General features: G+C 36.0%; 1 protein-coding gene across 3 annotated transcripts in view; it reads left to right on the forward strand.

Annotated features, from left to right (window-relative positions):
- The window catches only part of LOC129280160 (uncharacterized), a 149,222-nt gene that overhangs the window by 50,550 nt on the left and 78,313 nt on the right, over positions 1-20,359 (forward strand). For all 3 annotated transcript variants that reach the window (XM_064111805.1, XM_064111806.1, XM_064111807.1), the window contains exons 33-49: positions 273-415; positions 1,050-1,168; positions 1,895-2,031; positions 2,723-2,917; positions 3,927-4,156; positions 5,000-5,136; positions 5,748-5,869; positions 6,968-7,147; positions 7,637-7,830; positions 9,493-9,632; positions 10,073-10,206; positions 12,297-12,491; positions 14,356-14,594; positions 16,123-16,253; positions 16,778-16,911; positions 17,648-17,842; positions 19,833-19,960. In XM_064111805.1, coding sequence (XP_063967875.1) covers positions 273-415; positions 1,050-1,168; positions 1,895-2,031; positions 2,723-2,917; positions 3,927-4,156; positions 5,000-5,136; positions 5,748-5,869; positions 6,968-7,147; positions 7,637-7,830; positions 9,493-9,632; positions 10,073-10,206; positions 12,297-12,491; positions 14,356-14,594; positions 16,123-16,253; positions 16,778-16,911; positions 17,648-17,842; positions 19,833-19,960 — 2,753 coding nt within the window. The remainder of the gene's footprint in view (positions 1-272; positions 416-1,049; positions 1,169-1,894; positions 2,032-2,722; positions 2,918-3,926; positions 4,157-4,999; positions 5,137-5,747; positions 5,870-6,967; positions 7,148-7,636; positions 7,831-9,492; positions 9,633-10,072; positions 10,207-12,296; positions 12,492-14,355; positions 14,595-16,122; positions 16,254-16,777; positions 16,912-17,647; positions 17,843-19,832; positions 19,961-20,359) is intronic.

Here is a 20,359-nt window from a genome sequence, read left to right on the forward strand (position 1 = left end):
TGCTATGCTATTTCGTAAAAGGATGATTGTCAAAATAAAGGAAAAATATACTTTGAACCAGACTTTGTGGTACAATATATATTTTAATTGTGTTTATATTTCTGTTTACTTGAATTTAGATTTTATTTTTTGGCTTTCTAATGTATAATACATCATGAAGTGTTTGATGCTAGCTTATTTTGTTTTTTCATTTACCATAACCATGCCATTTGCTTTGACTTTCTTCATATAATTTCTTTCATGCTTAAATCTTTACCTTACTCCTTTTATAGATTATTGATGAGTTATACTTGAGTATCATCCCGGAACTCACAATACCAGGCTTTGATTTGGAACTCCTAACCGACCTCATCCCCAAAATAATCGCCACAGTACGAGCGGGAAACGTGCAGAACTTACCTCAATACTTTGAAAGGTATGTGCATGTATCTGTTTTCTCCAGTTTTTGGAGTTTATCATAATTTGGTTACTCTGAATACCAGAAATTCATGTGGTTTAAAAGAGAAAAAAATTTCCATCAATCTCAGATGAGGAATGACAGTTATAACATTTCAAAGTTTTGCATTATTTCAGTGAAACAGTTCTCTACATGTGCTCGTGAATATGCAATGAGTGAGCTAGTGATATCATACATACTTATCCTTGTGTATTTTATTATATCGAATTATGTTTACTAGTATTCAAATTTTCTCCTCCAAGAATGTAGGAATAGGATCGATCACTAATTTAATTTGTAAGATACTCATTGCTGATACCTATTTTTTTCCAAACCAGACATTTGTGGTTTTACGCACATGTATGAAAATATGGAATAATTAAGAAGAAATAGGAAAGCCCACCTATTGCATAATCATGATGGCATGCAGAGAAGTGTTATTATTAAATATTGCTCTATTTTGAAATTAAATAACTTCATCATTTCTTATCTGAATTCGATGAAACGTTCATCATTTTGCTAGTTGAATTTCCCTCTTTTTATTCAGATATTACTATTTCCTGCCTGGAGTACCCCTTTAACCTTTTGTTTTTACCTCTTTTTCATCCTTCAGCTTGAACAGCCTTACAGAAATGTTTGCCAATGAAACATGGTACAGAGACCTCGTCACGCAACTTCAGTTTGTGGATTTTCTCACAAAGACATTTGCCGATAAGATCATAGTGCTGGAAGGTAATTGCCCCACTTTGCATACCAATTCACCTGGGGCGTGTTTCATGAATATCTTGTCATTAAAGAAGTTGCTCTGGGCCAATCAGGTGCAAGGATTTCAGTCGTAAATAATGAAAAGCCAGTGGAAATCACTGGCTGTGTTGTTTTATGAAATGCTTCCTCTTCGTCACAGAGGGGCCTAGGAACAGTTTCATGTTTTTTTTTAAATCAGATCAGTCTCTTATGCTATTCATATTGATTGAGTTTCATTATTTCATAGAAAAAATGGGATAGGAATTTCACCATCAGGTCCTTTTAGCAATCATAATTTGGAATTGGGTATGCAGAAAGTGACCGTTGCTTTATCTGGCAATTTAAAATGATTTACAAGAGCACAAAATCACATAAACTTAATTATGATTTATGTACTATCCTACAAAATTTTGAATAGAGTGGGGCAATTGAAACATGCTTACTTCAAAAAGAGGGTAAATGAACATCCCCCTGAAGTGGACGCAAGCTAAGAGGGTGTTATTGGATGGACATCCAATTAAAAATATTTGTATTGATTAATGGAATAAATTGTATGACATTGCATAAAATACGTCATTCCTTTGATGCTAGAATGCAGAAAAAAGTTCAGTTTGGGGCCACATAGCTTTTTGAAGTTTATAATCTGAGCATGATCTGTTTGTACATTGATAGCCATAAAGAACATTTGTTTACTTTTCCATTGCTTTGACTCAGGCCGGTCGATTACATATCCAAGCCTCGGGAATCTCCTGGCAAACTCCTCTGAGATTCAACGGCTTCTTCTTGATGATTACCAGGTCGGGTTCGGTCTTGTAGAAGGGATGATGACACTTGCTTTACAACCTGATAAGGTAATACCGACTCAATGTCTCTGATAATGTAATATAATATTAATAACATAGCATTCATGAGGCACCGACCATCTATTTGCCCATTGAATGGCGCACTATATATATTACATCGGCTATAGCTCCGGCTGCTAAAGGCGCTTGGTGTATTGAAGGAATCAGTCCTGTCCGGTGCTCATTCACCTCACCTGGGTTGAGTGCAGCACAATGTGGGTAAATTTCTTGCTGAAGGAAAACACGCGATGGCCTTGGATTCAATCCACGTCCCTCAGATTGAAAGACGAGAGTCATAACCACTGGACCACAACCACAAGGAAATCTAGTAGGGGCAGCCTTTATTTCCAACATTGCCAGCATGTGCTTTGGAAATTAGAAAAAAAAAATAACGAGTGATTTGATGAGCTGCCAGATCTTTTTCTTAAAGAATGCAATGTTGAATGCTACCACGTGTCCTTTCATGAATAGCACTTTTAATTCATGCATATCCTGATTACATTATCCCCTTTCCAACCTCTGTATGCCTGGCCCTTTATGATATATAATTGAATGATGTGCCAGTGCCGTTTGGTTGTAGAGGACCTTAAAGCCTTTGGTCCTTTGGTTGCTTGCTTATTTCATGCTTTCTTGGAAATCAGGTAAAAAAATATCACTACCTAACCACTAAGCACCTTATTTAAATGCATTTTTTTTACAGCTTATATCATTCTTCAACATGACCAATCCATTTCTAACTCTGTGTGCCAATGGTCAGTTCTCGGATTTCTTCTACTCACCACTTAATCCTGACCAGGATGTTGCAAGCCTTGAGGAGGCTATCTGTAAGGTCAATCCTGAACAACTAATCCTGGAACTCAAAGATCTTGTGTCATTTGATGACCTCCTTGAACAGGTAAGACAGAGCTGCTTGGTGTATATGTAGCATAAATAATACTGATATCCCCTGACCCCAATTCATACATCAAAAGAGAATGAAACCATTGAAACCAGTTGACTTCATATGAAAGAATAAAATCAAAGAAACTGTTCAATGAAAGTTTGAGGAAGATAGAATGAATAGTAAAAATATTATGATCATTTAGATAAGAAAATTTCATGCTGATCGATCTTCACAATCTGATGGTATTACTTATTTCAATCAATTATGCATTTTTATAACTAGCTAAATAATTATTCATAATATATTTCATACACTTTAGGGATATTTTTGTAATTTCAATGAAAGCAAGTAGAAAAATTCATGGACCAGAGTAATCATGAAAAATAATGTTTCCAAAATGTGAAAGAAATCAATTTTGATGTATTTTAACATGTATTGCAAATTTGCATAAACTATGATTATGCAAACTTACTACTTATAAAAAACTTTTCTGTTCTATGTTTTGTATTGATTTTATTTTTGTATGTTTTATATTGTTTTGTGTTTTCTATGTAAATCATTTTTCTAAATTTTTTCCAATTTATCTTGGGACAATATAGAAGCGCAAACCAAGTGCAACACCAATTCCAGAGCAAGATTCATATAGAAATGCAAGCCATTGTAGCAAAACAAAAATAGCATGCTGCATGTAATTATACTCATGTAGGCCTATATATGCAACAAATATCAATTTAAATGACATGAGTGTGCTTAATGTTCAGATACCCTCTAATTACACAGTATATTTGTATGGACAAATGTAATCAAATAGGTGCAAGACTTTAAGAGAGAAAAAAAGTCATTAAGTGGAAATTTGAAATTCCCAGTGGCTGCAATGCAATCATAAAAATATAGAGAGGAGGGGCTCTCAGGCTCACCCCTAAGTGCAGTTAGCGTTACAATGTGATTCCGCAGTTTATAACTGAAGACCTCTTGTAAATTCCCTTTTTATTCTTATATTTTTATACCTCAACTCTCTAAGATCCAATATCTGGACTCTAGCAACAGAACCATCTCCTATAACTGGACGTCAGGTTATCTAGCCCAGGAGGGTCTTAGCCAGGCCATAGAACGTCTCATCGTCAATCCTCCTCAGCTGTCCTTCGATGAAGCCTGGGTCAATGAGACTCTGGTGACACTGATAGGTCTGGCTGACCGGTTGAACAGGGCGCAGCAGATGCTTTATGGAGGGTCTCCTTCAGATATATCAAAGTAAGATGTTAAATATGTTGACACGCACTACCTACACAGTAAAAAATGCTGTAACTTACAATTTTATACAATGCTGTTTACCATATGAACCTTACAGTTAACAGTTTAAACATACCTGCTTAATTCATTGACAAATTGATATTAAAATGAATCTTTGTCGTGTAATATATTAAACACTTGTTTTAACTGTTAAAAAAATACTGTAAGGTTTGTATAGTAAACAGCTTTGTACAGAAATTTTAAACATAGTTTTTACTGTGTAGTGGGTTGATATTAAAAATATATAAAACTGATATTATGTCTGGTCCTTGTGAAGTTGTCAGATTTCATTGGTTTGCTGTTCTTAAAATTTATTTCAGCTGTTAAGTACATGTACTTCTAGATTGTCTCTGGTATGATGCCTACTGTTTTTCTTGATTTTAAGGTAATTTACATGTCCTTCTGTATAGATAACCTACATAATGCTTTAGGTGAAACGTTTGTTTCATGATGATCATGCAATAAATGATACATTAGTCATATTTGTAGCATGCCAAATTCTAATCATGAAAAGGCTTAGGGCACTGAGGAAGAGAAGGGCCAAGATAAAAGAAGAGGAAGGCAAAAGAAGGAAGGGTAAGAAATTAATAATAATGACACTTACATGTAGTAGCAATATGATAATGATCATGATCACGATGAATAAAAAGAAAAGGAGAAGGAGAATAATAAGAAGAAAATCAAGATGATTAATTCAATAGCAAATTCGTACTATATATCTTAAATTGATTTAAGTCATTACACTATTGGTGGCAGCGGTGGGATGATTATGAGTAAATGTGGATTGATTGTTTTTTTTTTCAGTTCCTTTACTAGTCTAGCGTTGATGTTAGAGCAAGGTATCATGGCCAACCAGTCCTGGGCTATTGACATGGCTTCTTCGCTGAGGACAATCAATGCTGTTCTGGAATACACCAACAGCAAACTCTGGGCACTTCCAGGTATTTTGTAAATCATTGTTTAGAATAGCTAACCAATTCTCGAAGACCAACACCAGACCATATTTTTTTCTTAATGTAAAGGTTATCTCCTTTATAATATGTGAAAGAATAATTTCATCCCATCTCCAAACTATGATTTGTACAATGTAATTTACTCCCACTGCAAATGCCAATAAAGCTTAATGTTATTTATAATTTTTGGAAGGGGATCAGCAATTTACATGTGTAAACATATTAATTTTCATTTGACTCTTCAAAAACACATGACATTTCCAAATCAATTTCAATACTTGACAGAGATAATTATACAAATGCAGTTTTGGTAGAAGTCTAATTACTGTAACCAGATGGTCTCTCCACCCAGCCAACAGGTACACTACGAATACTGCTAAAAATAAAGCATGATATACAACAATTCTAACGACAAGTATAGATAGACATTATGGTAAGGATGGAGGCAGATAACATTGCTAGTTTATTTAGCACAACAAGTTTGGCAAATTATAGGGCTAACAAACCTCACAGACTTGATATGATGTATATTACGAGCCGAAGATAAGAATTTCCCATGAGTGATCTCTAATTGACTGTTGATTACTTCTTTATTAAAGGGAGGAACATCACGCTACAGGATTTGCTTCCACCAGATATCGCTACTGCCATCGAGGCCAACTCGGACCTCACCCCTGATATCATTACCATGCTCCTGCACGGGTCTGTTGATACAGGTTTGGTAAGTCGTCTGTGTTAAAGGCACTTTATCATCACTTTTTTTATGGGGAAATTGGCCAAACTCGTGTGCTTGACCTGTAACAGCTGATGTAACTCACCCAGAGTTGAATGAGATGTATGACCAGCAGACATTGTGTAATGCCACTGGAAATTCCACCCTTTGTCGTATGGTGAAGTCCTTGGCTCTGTCTTGCAAAGAGTTGTGATTGATCCGATCAACCACAACTATGGAAAGCCAGCAACATCAACATCTAAAATACATGTTTGTTTGAAATATATTCTAGATGTGATGTATCATAATTTATTCACTGTTTTCTTGAAAATTCAGACTGCTTTTCTTTATTTACAAAAGGACATCTTGCAAATTTCCTGGATAAAAAAATTATGACATTGTTGGATTTCCAAATAGTTTAAGATGATCAGATCAATTGTAGCTCTTTGTTAGACGGGGCCCTTATCTCTCTTTCCCTGGCCTGACCGTTGACTGAATAATTAAAGAAACAGGCTTGGCCAAAGAAATTGTCACTGGTACATCAAGGTATTCCAAATGCTTTTCACAAAGTCTGGAGTCGGCAAATACTATATTCTCCATACTAAGTATCTTGCTATGGGATTGGTCAAAAGTCAATCGTGTGATAAATGGTAGTTTCCCCATCTCTTGCGGTGATGGAACTTTTGCGTTTCGCTGATCACTTCAGCCTAGGGTCATAACACGTTATGAATTAGTCTGAAGAGGTCATTGTCCATCGATTCTCCGTCACATGCAGTGATGATCGCGCAAGATCTAGATGCGTGTGCGTAGTGTTCATATGCGCTAGCAGAAAAACTTTGTGCAAAATAGAAGTGCATTGCCCCTCAATTGGTTTGATGTGACGGTAAAATTCATTTTTGAGGCCACAATTATCTTGCTGGAGCAAGATCTCGATGCTTGTGCATCACGATACAGGATTTAATATCTCACTGGAATCCCCTTTCCAATTGTGCACCTTGTACGGTCAAACAAATTTATGCTTACTCATCTTACACAGTTTGTATGTTCCACCATACCATACAACATTGAACATGCACTTTTGCGTTTTGATTTATTATTCCTCAACAGTTGCTACTGGCCAATGAAACATGGTTAGATGCCATTTGCTCTGATGCCCAATACATGAGCATGTACGTCACGTTACCTCCTGAAGTGGATGTAGAGGCTGCCCGTCAAGCTATTTGCCTCGTGAACTATGACCAGTGGGCATTGGCATACATGCAGGAGATACAGACTATCTTGATTGAGGTGAGATAATGTGGAGAGTATCCTTATTACCCCCCCCCTCAACAAATTTTGTCACTACACTGCTGTGCAAGTTTTTATTGACCGCATCACTCACTGACTTTTAACGTTCTTCTTGCGCATCTTCTAAGACCAAACCCAGGTACTTGGTACCGAAATTGCACAACATTTCATAAGTGCATGTCAGACCAAAATGGCTCAGCAACTTGATATCGTGTACAATGTCTATGCAAATTGAGTTTAGGGAAATTAGGAAAGTGTCAGATTGTTTTTTTTAATATATACTACTTGATTTTCAAACCACCCTAGTTTAAAAATTATGGGCTATATAAATCCAATTACTTTGACATTATTTCAAACACAGAGAAAATTATTCAAAAATATCAAGAAAATAATTAGTTTTGAAAAAAAAAGTTTAAAGAAAATAAATTTCGTCCTTTTGTCATAGGATCACAGTATACATGTATAACGCTTTCTTATTTCCTTTTTTAGATTGAGAGTGGGAAAGATGTTAACTTCACCTCCATCATAGAAAACTTCCAGAAACTAGCCTTTGGTATCCAGACTATCATTGAGAATCCGCCGACCCTGTTGAAATACAATGAAGAGTGGTTCCAAAGCATCGTTCAACGGACTGAATATCTTCTTGTGACCACACTCACATCATTCAATGAGACTAGATTCCTGTAAGAGAAAAAAAATATTGAAAATCTAAATGATGATGAGGATGATAATGATAATACTTCTACTACTACTACGACTACTACTACTACTACTACTACAACTACTACTAGTACTTCTACTACTACTACTACTACTGCTGCTGCTGCTGCTGCTGCTGCTGCTGCTACTGATACTGCTACTGCTACTACTACTGCTACTACTACTACGGCTACTACTACGGCTACTACTACGGCTACTACTACGGCTACTACGGCTACTACTGCTGCTTCTACCAATAATGATTATTGTAATTATTGTTTTATTATAGTACTAGTAAAAATAACCATAATAATTATAATTGAAAATAGTATTAAAGATAATTGTTATAATCATGCTTATAGTTATAACAATAATGATAATGATAATAATAATAATAATAATAAAAATGGTAATAAGAATAGTAATGATAATAACAACAGCAAAATAATGATGTAAATATTATCCACTCGGCAGAGTATTCAAGGCACAAAATGCCATCCCAGCACACAAGCAAATAAAGTCATGGGTAGCCATGACGAAATACCTCCATTTGATGACACTATACCCCATTTTTTCTCAATGAATTCTCTTCTCCGAATACGAAAACCATACTGCCACAGGCATGCAATGTAATTATCAAAACACCTGTTTCTTGACCTCGGTCCGAAGATAACACAACAGCCCGAGTGCGGTCCGAGAAAACATGTCGCCATTTTTTATTCACTTACTTTCCTTATTTCGAGGTTGATTTTCTTCGTTCGAAATTGAAAATGGTCTAGCATTGAATTTCTGAATACAATATGCCTTTGAAAACATGATTAAATATCGAATACAATAATTTAATTCCGAAGGTCCTTCTACAGGCAGAGAAGACTTACGTAATACACAGCTGTTGTTTATCATTTCGTCCTTGGCTCAACGCTCATAATCTGGCCTGTGGGGATTACCTGGCCAAGCGGGGTTGATCAGGCGGGTGTTTCATAAAGCTGTTCGTGAGTTAAGAGCGACTGCATGGTGATCATGTCTTGCGGTAAATGGTACAAACCATTGGCGATGATCACCAGTCGTTGTTAAAGTCGCTCTTAACTTACGAACAGCTTTATGAAACGACCCCCAGGGCTTGGAAATGATGTTTTAGATTTTCAAATGCAAAATGGGGTGAAATACCGCAGTTTGCCATCTGATCTGCGGTCCGTTTTCAAACGGGGGTAAGACGTAATGATCATGCTTATAGTTATAACAATAATGATAATGATAATAATAATAATAATAATAAAAATGGTAATAAGAATAGTAATGATAATAACAACAGCAAAATAATGATGTAAATATTATCCACTCGGCAGAGTATTCAAGGCACAAAATGCCATCCCAGCACACAAGCAAATAAAGTCATGGGTAGCCCTACATGTAACTATAGAAAAAATAGTTCAGATTCCATTTGGTACTTCAGGTTACCAATTTTTGCGTCAAATGACAACGAACCATCTCTTCCGTCCTATACAATGTAATACAATATTGGTATTTATATAGCACCCTTCACCTTGACTGTATCACAGTGCTTCACAAAAGAGAAAATAGTGCAGCATTCCTCATGAAGAATTACAAGTTTAGTTTCTTTTTCCTTTTGTTTTTATCCCATACAGCATGAGTGTGGGTAATCTTCCCATGTTGATCAATCAGGTCTGGAATGAGATCGCAACATCTGATCCAACTCTCCTGATACAAGCCAGGTTGAATGATTACATCACACAGGTGCTTCTTGATATGCTCCAGATGTTTCAAGGTGCGCGGTATAAACAAATTGATAATATTCTGCTTTTCTATAGCGCCTCATACGTCAGGGCTCGGTCTTACAAAGAGTTGCAATTGAGCCGAGAAATCACAACTATGGAAAGCCAGCAATGTCAACATTTAAAATGCATGTTTGTTCAAAATGTATTTATACTCATAAATTCATCTTTGTCTGATAATTCAGTGTGCTTACTCCTACTTAATTACAAAAGGACATGTAAATTTCCAGTAGGCATAATTATGACACACTATTTGATTTCCATGTAGTTGAGGTTGATCGGATCAATCCCAACTTTTTGTAAGATGGGACTCAGATGACATCCTAAGCATTTTTAAGATATGTTATGAGTAGAAGTAACAACATTCATCTGATGTACAGTGTTTATGTAACATTAATGTATTACTATTTTATTTCATATCATGTATTTGTAGGTGGCACTTACACACTCCCAAGGCTGGATGAGTTGTTTGGAGATACTGTGTATGTGAGAGAACTGCTCAGTCACAGCGACATCGCCCCTGAGATCATAGACACTTTCATGACCCTCGTTGTAGACCAACAGAAGGTGAAGTATCAAAATACTTCCAGCTGTATCATAAAAAGATTGATGTAATGATTAAAGTTTTATACTCTACATGTATATATACTTGAAATGGTATGGTGACTACCGAAGGATCTTGGCAGGACAGCTTTTTATTTGCTAGTTAACACGAAGATGGTGTTCAACCAATTCCACAGGAAACATTAATGACCTTATAGATGACAGAAATTACTCTTGGGTCTTTTTATCGAAGTGGAGGAGAGCAGGGATTTGAACTTACAACCTTACGATTACGAGTCCAATGCTCCAACCACTAGACCACACAACCCGTATATGTAATATTTGATCCTGAGATACATTTTCATGAAGTGCTTCAAATTATTCTTCTTATTACGACCGCACACCTTACGATTGGTCTGCGACCCGATTTCAGAATAAAATGTAGTAGAATTTGATGCTAACATTGAGACTTGGAATATCTTACTGTGAAATGTTCTAAATCATTGTACGAATACCTATGTTGAAATCTGTGACTATGCTATCATCCTTCTTAGAATAAAAGCGAATTTAATATCTAGTTGTAATGATGTCACAGCAGTCGTACGATTGGCTATGATTTGAAACTAATTTGGCCTTTACTCCGAAATAAAGGCTTGCAATCTTTCAAAATGGTTATATTAGTATTCTTTCAATTAATTCAAACCTCAAATAAAATGATATGTTCCATTCACATTTTCAAAATGAGCAAAATGCGATTTGTTCCAAAATCGGATCGCGAACAGTTGTAAGGTGTGCGGTGGCCTTTAAATGCAAGAAGTTTTGAGTGGAAATATTTCCCCCTCACTGTTTTTTGTAATTATTTTATCAACCAGAAAAAGGTTGTACCAAATGATTTTGAGTATTTCCATTCAAGTATGGACAACTTTGAGACCGAAATTGAAATAATATCTGTCATGCCTTCACATATTTTTGAAAAAAATCCATATTTTATTGTTTAAAATAGACATGAAATGAAATACTCCGAAAATTGTCTTTGCTTAATTGATCGTGGGCCCGGCAGCTCGAAGAGGCTCTATCCCTTTAATTGTTGAACGCCAAACAGGGTAGCAGCTACTCCCATCTTTTAACGTCGTTTCGTCTTACGCGGCCGGGGATTGATCCCCAACCTCCCGGTTGTGAGACGGACGCTCTGCCAACTGAGCCAACACACGGTGACCTAGAGAGTGTGATTTTATAAGAAATTTATTACATTTTTAAGCAGTGGTTTTCTTGGTATACTTGGAAGAATGCATATTCAACCATGCAGTAATGTTTAAAGGTCAAGTCCACTTCAGCAAAATGTTGATTTGAATAAATAGAGAAAAATCAAACTAGCGTAACACTGAAAATTTCATCAAAATCGGATGTAAAATAAGAAAGTTATGGCATTTTAAAGTTTTGCTTATTTTTCACAAAACAGTGATATGCACAACTCAGTGACATGCAAATGAGTCAGCCGATGATGTCCATCACTCACTATTTCTTTTGTTTTTTATTGTTTGAATTATACAATATTTCATTTTTTACAGATTTGACCATAGGGACCGACTTTACTGAATCATATAATATTAAACAATGCTAATTCCACATGTTCAGGGGGGAATTAATCACTGTTTCACTTCACAATGAGGAGATAATTAGAATATTTCATATAATAAAATACAAAAGAAATAGTGAGTGGATGATGTCATCACTCTCCTCATTTGCATACCAACCAGGATGTGCATATATAACTGTTTTGTGAAATTAAGCGAAATTTTAAAATGTCATAACTTTCTTATTTTACATCCGATTTTGATGAAATTTTCAGTGCTGTGTTTGTTGGATTTTTCTCTTTTTATTCAAATCAATTTTTTGTTGGGGTGGACTTGTCCTTTAATTAATTATCATAATCATCATCATTCAAATTATTATGAAATACTAGTTTCCTGTGTTTATGTTTCAGCTTATAAACACACCTGTGTGTTTCTTAATTGGCAATTCTCATAATTCCTCTAGCTTATCATAATCATTGTCATTGTCTTTTTTATCAAGTTATCACCAGCTAATATTCTCTTCTTGTGCTTATATTTCAGCTAATATACCTGATAACCACACCTAATGTCTTTGTGGAACTATGTGAGTCTGGGCAATTCTCAACATTTTTCCTGCTTCCTCCGGGCTCCCCCACCGACATCACGCAGGTAGAAGAGGCATTCTGCACAACTAATCTTACCTTGGTCCTCGCCGAGCTAGATCAGAAGTTCAAGTTCTCTGACATCGCCACGCAGGTATAAAACACTAGGAATTTTATTTGATTAGTTTGATCTAATTTGATTTCATTTGATTTTGGTATTTGTTTAAAATTGTGTTTGGTGGTACTTGTATGTTTCATTTGATTCGAGTTATGTTTGTTTTCTTTTCTTTTGCTCATTTCTGTCTAGTTTTGTTGAAAATACTTTAATAGGATATATATATGACCAATGCATAAAACTTGTTTAGGGTGGGTTTGTGGTTGCATGTGTAATCAGCAATATAGTTGAGTGGCCCCCTGGGCTTTTTTAGTCCCTTGATATTTATTTTTTTAGATTTTACAGGAGCATTTAGTTCATTTGGTGCCTGATAATATTATAGATATATGGACTGCTTTGAGAAGCATGGTTGTTTCTAGAGGCTGAAGGGGACTGCAACGCGACTATGCCCGAGGGCATGGTCTGGCCGTTGCAGTAACCGCAAGCCGAAAGAAACAACCATGTGTCGAATATAAAAGCAGTCCATATATATTTTATGAACCGAATTAAACTTTAGATCTACTTTAGGTCTCGACTAGATCGTAAACAAGCTAAGCCTAAAACTAAAGCCCTAGCCCAGGCTAACGTTAGGCCCAACTTGTTGTTAGGCCCTAACTCAGCCCTGACGTTAGGTCTCGAAGTCGAATATCAAAGCAGTCCTTATACCGGTAAGCCTAGATATTTTAGGAACCAAATTAGGGTCTGAAATAGATCTAGATTCTACAGTAAACCTAACTTATTTAGACCCCTAATTCTTAAATCTCCAATAGAGTCTAACTTAGATCTAACGTTAGATCTACGTCAGATCTAAGATTAAACGGAACATTAGCCTAGGTCTATAGATCAAGATCTAGAGTCTACTCTAACTTCTGAGCTAACGTAGGCCTAATAATATTAGAGTTTAAGACCTTACGCCCCGACCTAACTTAACGTTGTCGTTTGTCATACCTGGCTACAACAAGTTAGAAAGTGCAATGACCGTCTTTATGGTATCTATCCAGCCGACTCACCTTTTGCGAGCATGCATTTGATTTTGAATGAACAACTGCAACAAGACTTGATGATTGATACATCCATTATGTCCTTAATAAGTTAGTCTTCTTTTCAATAATGCCGTATTTTTTAAACAGGAATAAACAAGCAAAACTCAAAGATCGGCATCGTTCCATCGATGTGTCATATCTGTTGCGTCAATTAGCGCGTAAATGCGCGAATTGTCTAAAACTTTCGATCAAATCGCGCGGATATTTATGGTATCCGCAATCACCGCAGGAAACAACGTTTTGCACGCAATCACATGGAGATCTCAGCCAGATTTTGCCATGCCTGTTGTTAAGGGGCGGGTCAGGGGGCAATTAAGGGGCAGAAATCTTGTTAACTATGCCCGTTGCCCTTGGTAACCACCTTAGTTTGTTGTTTTGCAGGCATGGTGGATTACATGACCTCAATTTCGACCAATCAGAGGAACGGATTATTCGACATTCTTAAAGAGAGGTTTATAATTTTTTATATAAAATCTCTTTTCGAATGTGAAATGAGCTAAATATTTTAGGATATGGTCTTGTATGTACACGTTGCATTCTGATATTCTGTCATTTCAATAGATGAATGTACAAAGGGATTACCAAGGGAGGGCACTAAAAAATGACAGCAAAGATCCATTCAGAATTTCATGAAAATTAAAAGATATATGAAAAAAAAAGGTCAAAGACAACCACACTTACATGTATATAATACAGGAATGTTAGATGATAATGAAATCTAATTCACATTATTGACCCTTTAACAAAGGTTTGGACCTGCTTTCAATATTCACATAGTAATCTTAATTGATATCAATCTCTTCACTTATGCATTAATGAAGATTGAGCGAATCATTTCCGGCGATCCCACCCTACCTCCGTTCAACCAGACCGCTGCCTCCATACGCATGCTGGAGTTCTCTAACCTGATTGGAGCCCTCGTCATGAACCCACCGAATGTGAACGTTGACCTCATGTGGTGGGAGAATGTCTATAACAGGTCGGAGGTCATCGTAAATCAGTGGCTACAGAGGTTGACTGAGCAGGCCCTGAATGGGAGCAGTATACCTGGACTTGACATGTGAGTAATGTATTCTATGTAACTTTTATGACTTCTATGATAATAATGTGTAATACATCTATATATATATATATATATATATATATATATATATATATATATATATATATATATATATATATATATATATAGACCTCGGAGTCTAGACTGTGGATAACCGCTTGTTAACGATCTTCTTTCGTTAAAAGTTATTATCCAAGTCCAGACACAACAAAGATATAAACACAGTTATATGCGGTATTTCGTGGTTTAATAATTAACCTAGTAGCAGGTTTTGCATAGACTGTGCTTATTCAACTCACAATAACTATTGACTGGTTTATTGTAAAGAACACCATTGTGGGTATACTATACAGTGTGGTGCACACATGGAAATATATATCATATGAAATATACCAAATATGTTTGCCATTTTGAACACATGGTTTCTTTATTGCATTATATCATTTTAGTATTTATTGTATCATTGAAATTTGAATAATTTGCAAATAACACAGTTCCATTGTCCTGATGAAATACTTCATCGGCTTAGTGGAATATTTTTAATTGGTAATACTACAATTACAAGATCTTTCAATGAATAAATTTGGAATTAGAACAAGAGAAATTAGACAGAAAAGTGATCACATTTTATGCAATGTGATGAAAATGTATTTCAACTGCTCTTCAATGTACAAGTGGTGACATTCAAACATTTGTTCGTCATCACATATCCATGCACTAGGACAAGATTGTACACTGCAAAAACGCTGTTTAAAATTTGTTAGCACGTTGTTTAATGCCGTCTCTCTGACAAGTATTGTTTGAAGTTTTGAACAAGATGTTGCCAGAGTAACAGGCTTAAACAACTTGTTTAAGATTTTAAACAGCGTTTATTCATTGTAATGTAAGTGGTTGCAATTTGTGCAATGTCTAAAGAAGTTTCTGTGCTATATTGAATTGAATTGAATTTATTAATTGTCATGCACAAAAAAAAATGGCATAAAAATCATCTAGTGGTTCACATATACAGAACATATAACAATAATACAAATAATTACAAACAATAGAATACAAACTAAAAAAACATAATAATACTACACGTTTTATATTTCTGTTCGATGCCCGGGGAGAGCAACTTAATAAGAGTATGTCCCCTGGTCCCCACATATTCAGATATGTTCAGATATATGGGGGCGTCGCGGTCTAGTGGTTTAGACTCGTCGTTCATTCTGAAGGACGTCGGTTCGATTCCAAGCAATGGCGTGTTTTCCTTCAGCAAGAAATTAACCCACATTGTGCTGCACTCAACCCAGGTGAGGTAAATGGGTACCGCCAGGAAGTAATTCCTCAAAAAGCTGTGCGCACCAGAATCAGTAGACTAGCTTAGCCGGGGTAATATAGGAGCGCCTTGAGCACCTTGGAAGGTGGATACGTGCCCTATACAAATCCTTTATTATTATTATTTTGTTATTATTATTATTATATGTTCACATAAAGCTTTTTTATATTATGCTCCTTAATTATTGTATTATTATTCTGTTTTTAGGGTTCTTCTTCAGCTGGAGACATTAGACATTCCTGGTTTCAATGTGTCTATGCTGGAGGGATGGTTGCAGCAAGTCCAATTGATGGACTATATAAATGGTGTTGTCACTGATTTGTTAACAAACAACAATGGTAAGTGCATGTATATGACAGGATGTAAAATAGTTTTTTTATCTTGTCCACTTTATATACCTCACTTTAATTAAGTCCTTGTATGAAGCTAACATATAGATATAGATATAGATATATATATATAACTTTGGTAGTCAATAGGCTATGAAATATATAGTCAAACATTCTCTTCTTATCGAACAGCTCTCATCATGCTCAAGACAAGATAATAATAACATAATTGTTCAATTTCTATATGGCCTGATACTACATGTATGTTTGTTTAAGTGTTCTTGTAATATGTATGTATTGAGGGCTGGTATTAAATAATGAACTCTGACATCAAATCATGAAAACAACACTCACCCCACCCCTCTGAATTATAATGATGAACACTGTCTTCTCTTTATCTTTTTTACCTGTCTTCTTGATTTTTTTCATTCTTGCCTTTCCTTCTTCTATTTCTTCTTCTTCTAACGAACGTTATATTTGTGCTCCTCATGCCAAGTCGTTATTTAATCATATTTTGTCTATACAACTCACAGGTACAGACTTTGCCATTCCTACGTTCAGTGAACTGTTTCCTGACCCTACAATCCTTGTGGACTTGTTGACTGATCTACAAGTTTCTGAGGAGGTCATCGATGCTTTCTTAGGTTTGGCTGTTCAGGCAGATAAGGTATATACATCTATAAGGCAGATATGAACCAGCAGTCTCATTAGCACTACCTCAAGGCCTCAGCGACTCAAATTTGTCCAGCCTCTGAACCCATACTGCAACTTTCTGATCAGCATAGTCTTGTAATATAAGCCCAATTGAATGATAACATGCTAACCCACTACTCAGTATATTCATACCACAATAATTATGTTACTAGGTTGCAAGCCAAGTACATTTCTCTCAAAAAACATTTAGTTTCTCTAAAAGTATAGGCTAAATCACAACTCTCGATTATCGATAGTTCTCATAAAAGATACATTTTAAGACTAGCTATTTGTGAAACATAAAGAATGATAGACTACACATAATGTTGGTCAGTTTGCCCTCCCTTTACTAACATTTATTTCATGGCCCTGTAATATTCAAGATGCAGCATATGAAATTTAGCTTTGATTTCCATTTCATTTTAAGTGGGGGCGTCGTGGTCTAGTGGTTATGACTCTTGTCTGTCAGTCAGAGGGACTTGGGTATAATCCCAGCCATGGTGTGTTTTCCTTCAGCAAGAAATTTACCCACATTGTGCTGCATTCAACCCAGGTGAGGTGAATGGGTACCTGGCAGGATTAATTACTTGAATGCACCAAGTGACTTTAGCAGCTAGAGCCGGGGTAATATAAAGTGTGCCATTGAATATTCAACTAGATACTCAGTGCCTCATAAATGCTATATTATTATCATTCATATTACTCCATAGTGGACACAGGTGTGGTTGAACCATGACCCTCTCCAAGCAGTGTGTAATTCCGGTCTCCTCCAAGAGACCTTCAACCAGACACTCAATTCCTCTCTTGATGTCGGGACCATCCAGATGATATTCTGCTCCCTCAACCTGACAAGTGTCGATGCTCTCTTGAATGATATCTTCCAAGCAAACAGTATGATCGTTCAGGTGAGTGCAAATCATGGGTGTGTTTCATGAATATTCTGCCGTACTTTGGCAAAACGAAGCAAGTTACAAAAGTATAATTTGTCGTAAATGAGCAATGTGTGTTCGTCATTTACATGTACATAGGCGTCAATGCAATTTAACAGCATATTGTCTTCAATATCTTTCCATAGAACGATCACTTCTTCCCCAAATTTTGCCTGAACGTGCAACATACAAAGGGCGTTTCAGAAGCAACAACAACAACTCAAATTTGCCTGATTTGTCACTTGCTTCAATTTGCCAAAGTTGGGCAGTATTGTTGTCAGTGATTTTTCACTGAAAAGTGTTATAAGCTACTGGAAATCCTTCCATCTGATTGGCTGAGAGCTGATTAGTTAGGGAAATATCACGGACTTAAACTCTTCATGAAATCTTCCCAGGTCATTATCAAAGTCTTGGTCCTGTTTCATAAAGAGTTGTTCCAGTAACAAATGCCCAATTTTTACAACAAGTTTACTGTCAGCCAATCAAATTGAATGGTTTCAATAGCTTTAAACTGTTTATGAATTTTTGTCATTATAACAGTTTCTATGAAATGGGACCCTGGTTACGTTAAAGGTAGTAGGGCATTGCGAAACCTGAAAACAAAACTTTATGCCTGGGCACCCAGCCAGAAGCCTCTGCCATGTTTCGTATCATGAATTTTGTTGTGAAAGGCAGTAAAAATGTCTTTTACACCCGGTGGCATTCCTGCATTTCCAATTGTTTCGTCTTGTGAGGATTCTACCCGGAATGATGTGGCTCTGACTTTTTGTAAGTTGTCCTGCTTGCTTGAAATGAACATACAAGCTGATTATGTTGTACCCCATGGTTCTGCAAGAAATTTTTGTTCATCTGATGACACCATTAGCATTACTTCAGAACTTGCCTGTTTTCCAGTGATTGTCGTTTATGGCCAGTCATAGGTAAATATCTATAAATCTTAAAGGACAAGTCCACCCCAACAAAAAGCTGATTTGAATATAAAGAGAAAAATCAAACATGAATAACGCTGAAAACTTCATCAAAATCGGATGTAAAATAATAAAGTTATGACATTTTAAAGTTTCGCCTATTTTTAACAAAATAGTTATATGAACGAGCCAGTTACATCCAAATGAGAGAGTCGATGATGTCACTCACTCACTATTTCTTTTGTTTTTTATTGTTTGAATTATACAATATTTCAATTTTTATGAATTTGACAATTAGAACCCCCTTGCTTGAACCACAAAATGTTAAAATAATGGAATTCCATGTGTTCAGGGAGGAATTAAACTTTGTTTCACATGACAGTGACGAGAAAATCAAAATATTTCATATTTCATATTTCATATAATAAAATACAAAAGAAATAGTGAGTGGGTGATGTCATCGGTTCCCTCATTTGCATACCGAACAGGGTGTGCAAATAACTGTTTTGTGAAATTAAGCGAAACTTTAAAATGTCATAACTTTCTTATTTTACATCCGATTTTGATGAAATTTTCAGTGTTATGCTTGTTTGATTTTTCTCTTTCTATTCAAATCAGCTTTTTGTTGGGGTGGACTTGTGCTTTAATGGTGAATAACAAAACCAGATTGCAGGATACTGGGCTCGGAGTTTTTTAATGATACCGGTTTTCCTCATGGAGAATGATCTTACAGTGAGAGGTAGAATTTTTGGATCTCTCCGCAAATGTCAGCATCATGGCACATAACAGTAGAAGCAGATATGCCCAGTTCAAAGACCAGCGATTTGTGAGATTTAGGATGGGAACTGTGACTCAGCATCAGATAACCAGATATTGTGCATAATGTATATGAGGATAGGTTGTGATACAGACATGAGGGTGATCGTTTTTAGAATGACCAAGAGTCCCTAATGCAGGACTCTCATGCCAAATTCTTGAGACTTGGCATGTATGGAGAAGGATATTCGATTGAATAATTAAAATTAGAAGCTTGTATCAATTTCCTTTTATCTTTAAAGATCTCACTCTTGCTCTACAATGACCCCAACTTGGATTGGCAAGAAGCGTGGAATACGAGTGTGCGATTTAATCAAATGTTCAGTGAGTTATTCCGGAATCCCCCTGTCACAGAACAAGACATTAAGCAGTGAGTACCAAATGCTTTTCTCATCATCATTAAGCTATTCATCATCAGCGCTGCCACCGACATCAGATCGTTATCCACATATTGATCATCACCATTATCATGACAATTGTTATTGTAATCTTCATAATCATCATATCTGTCATAATTATGATAACATTCAACACGTCATCATCAATACCATCGTCATCATCATCATCATCGTCGTCATCATCACCATCATCATCATCCTCCTCCTCCTTATGAACACCATTAGAGAGGGAAATAATTAAACATCACATAGCATATAAATTCTTTTTTTTAACAGTCAGAGGAGATTGAATCCAGAAAACAATTGTTTGATTCATATGAATAGAATGTTGTGAATACAAGACTTAATTTGTCACCTTTATTCCTTCAAGT

The sequence above is a fragment of the Lytechinus pictus genome, chromosome 17, assembly GCF_037042905.1.
Source record: "Lytechinus pictus isolate F3 Inbred chromosome 17, Lp3.0, whole genome shotgun sequence".
Taxonomy (NCBI): domain Eukaryota; kingdom Metazoa; phylum Echinodermata; class Echinoidea; order Temnopleuroida; family Toxopneustidae; genus Lytechinus; species Lytechinus pictus.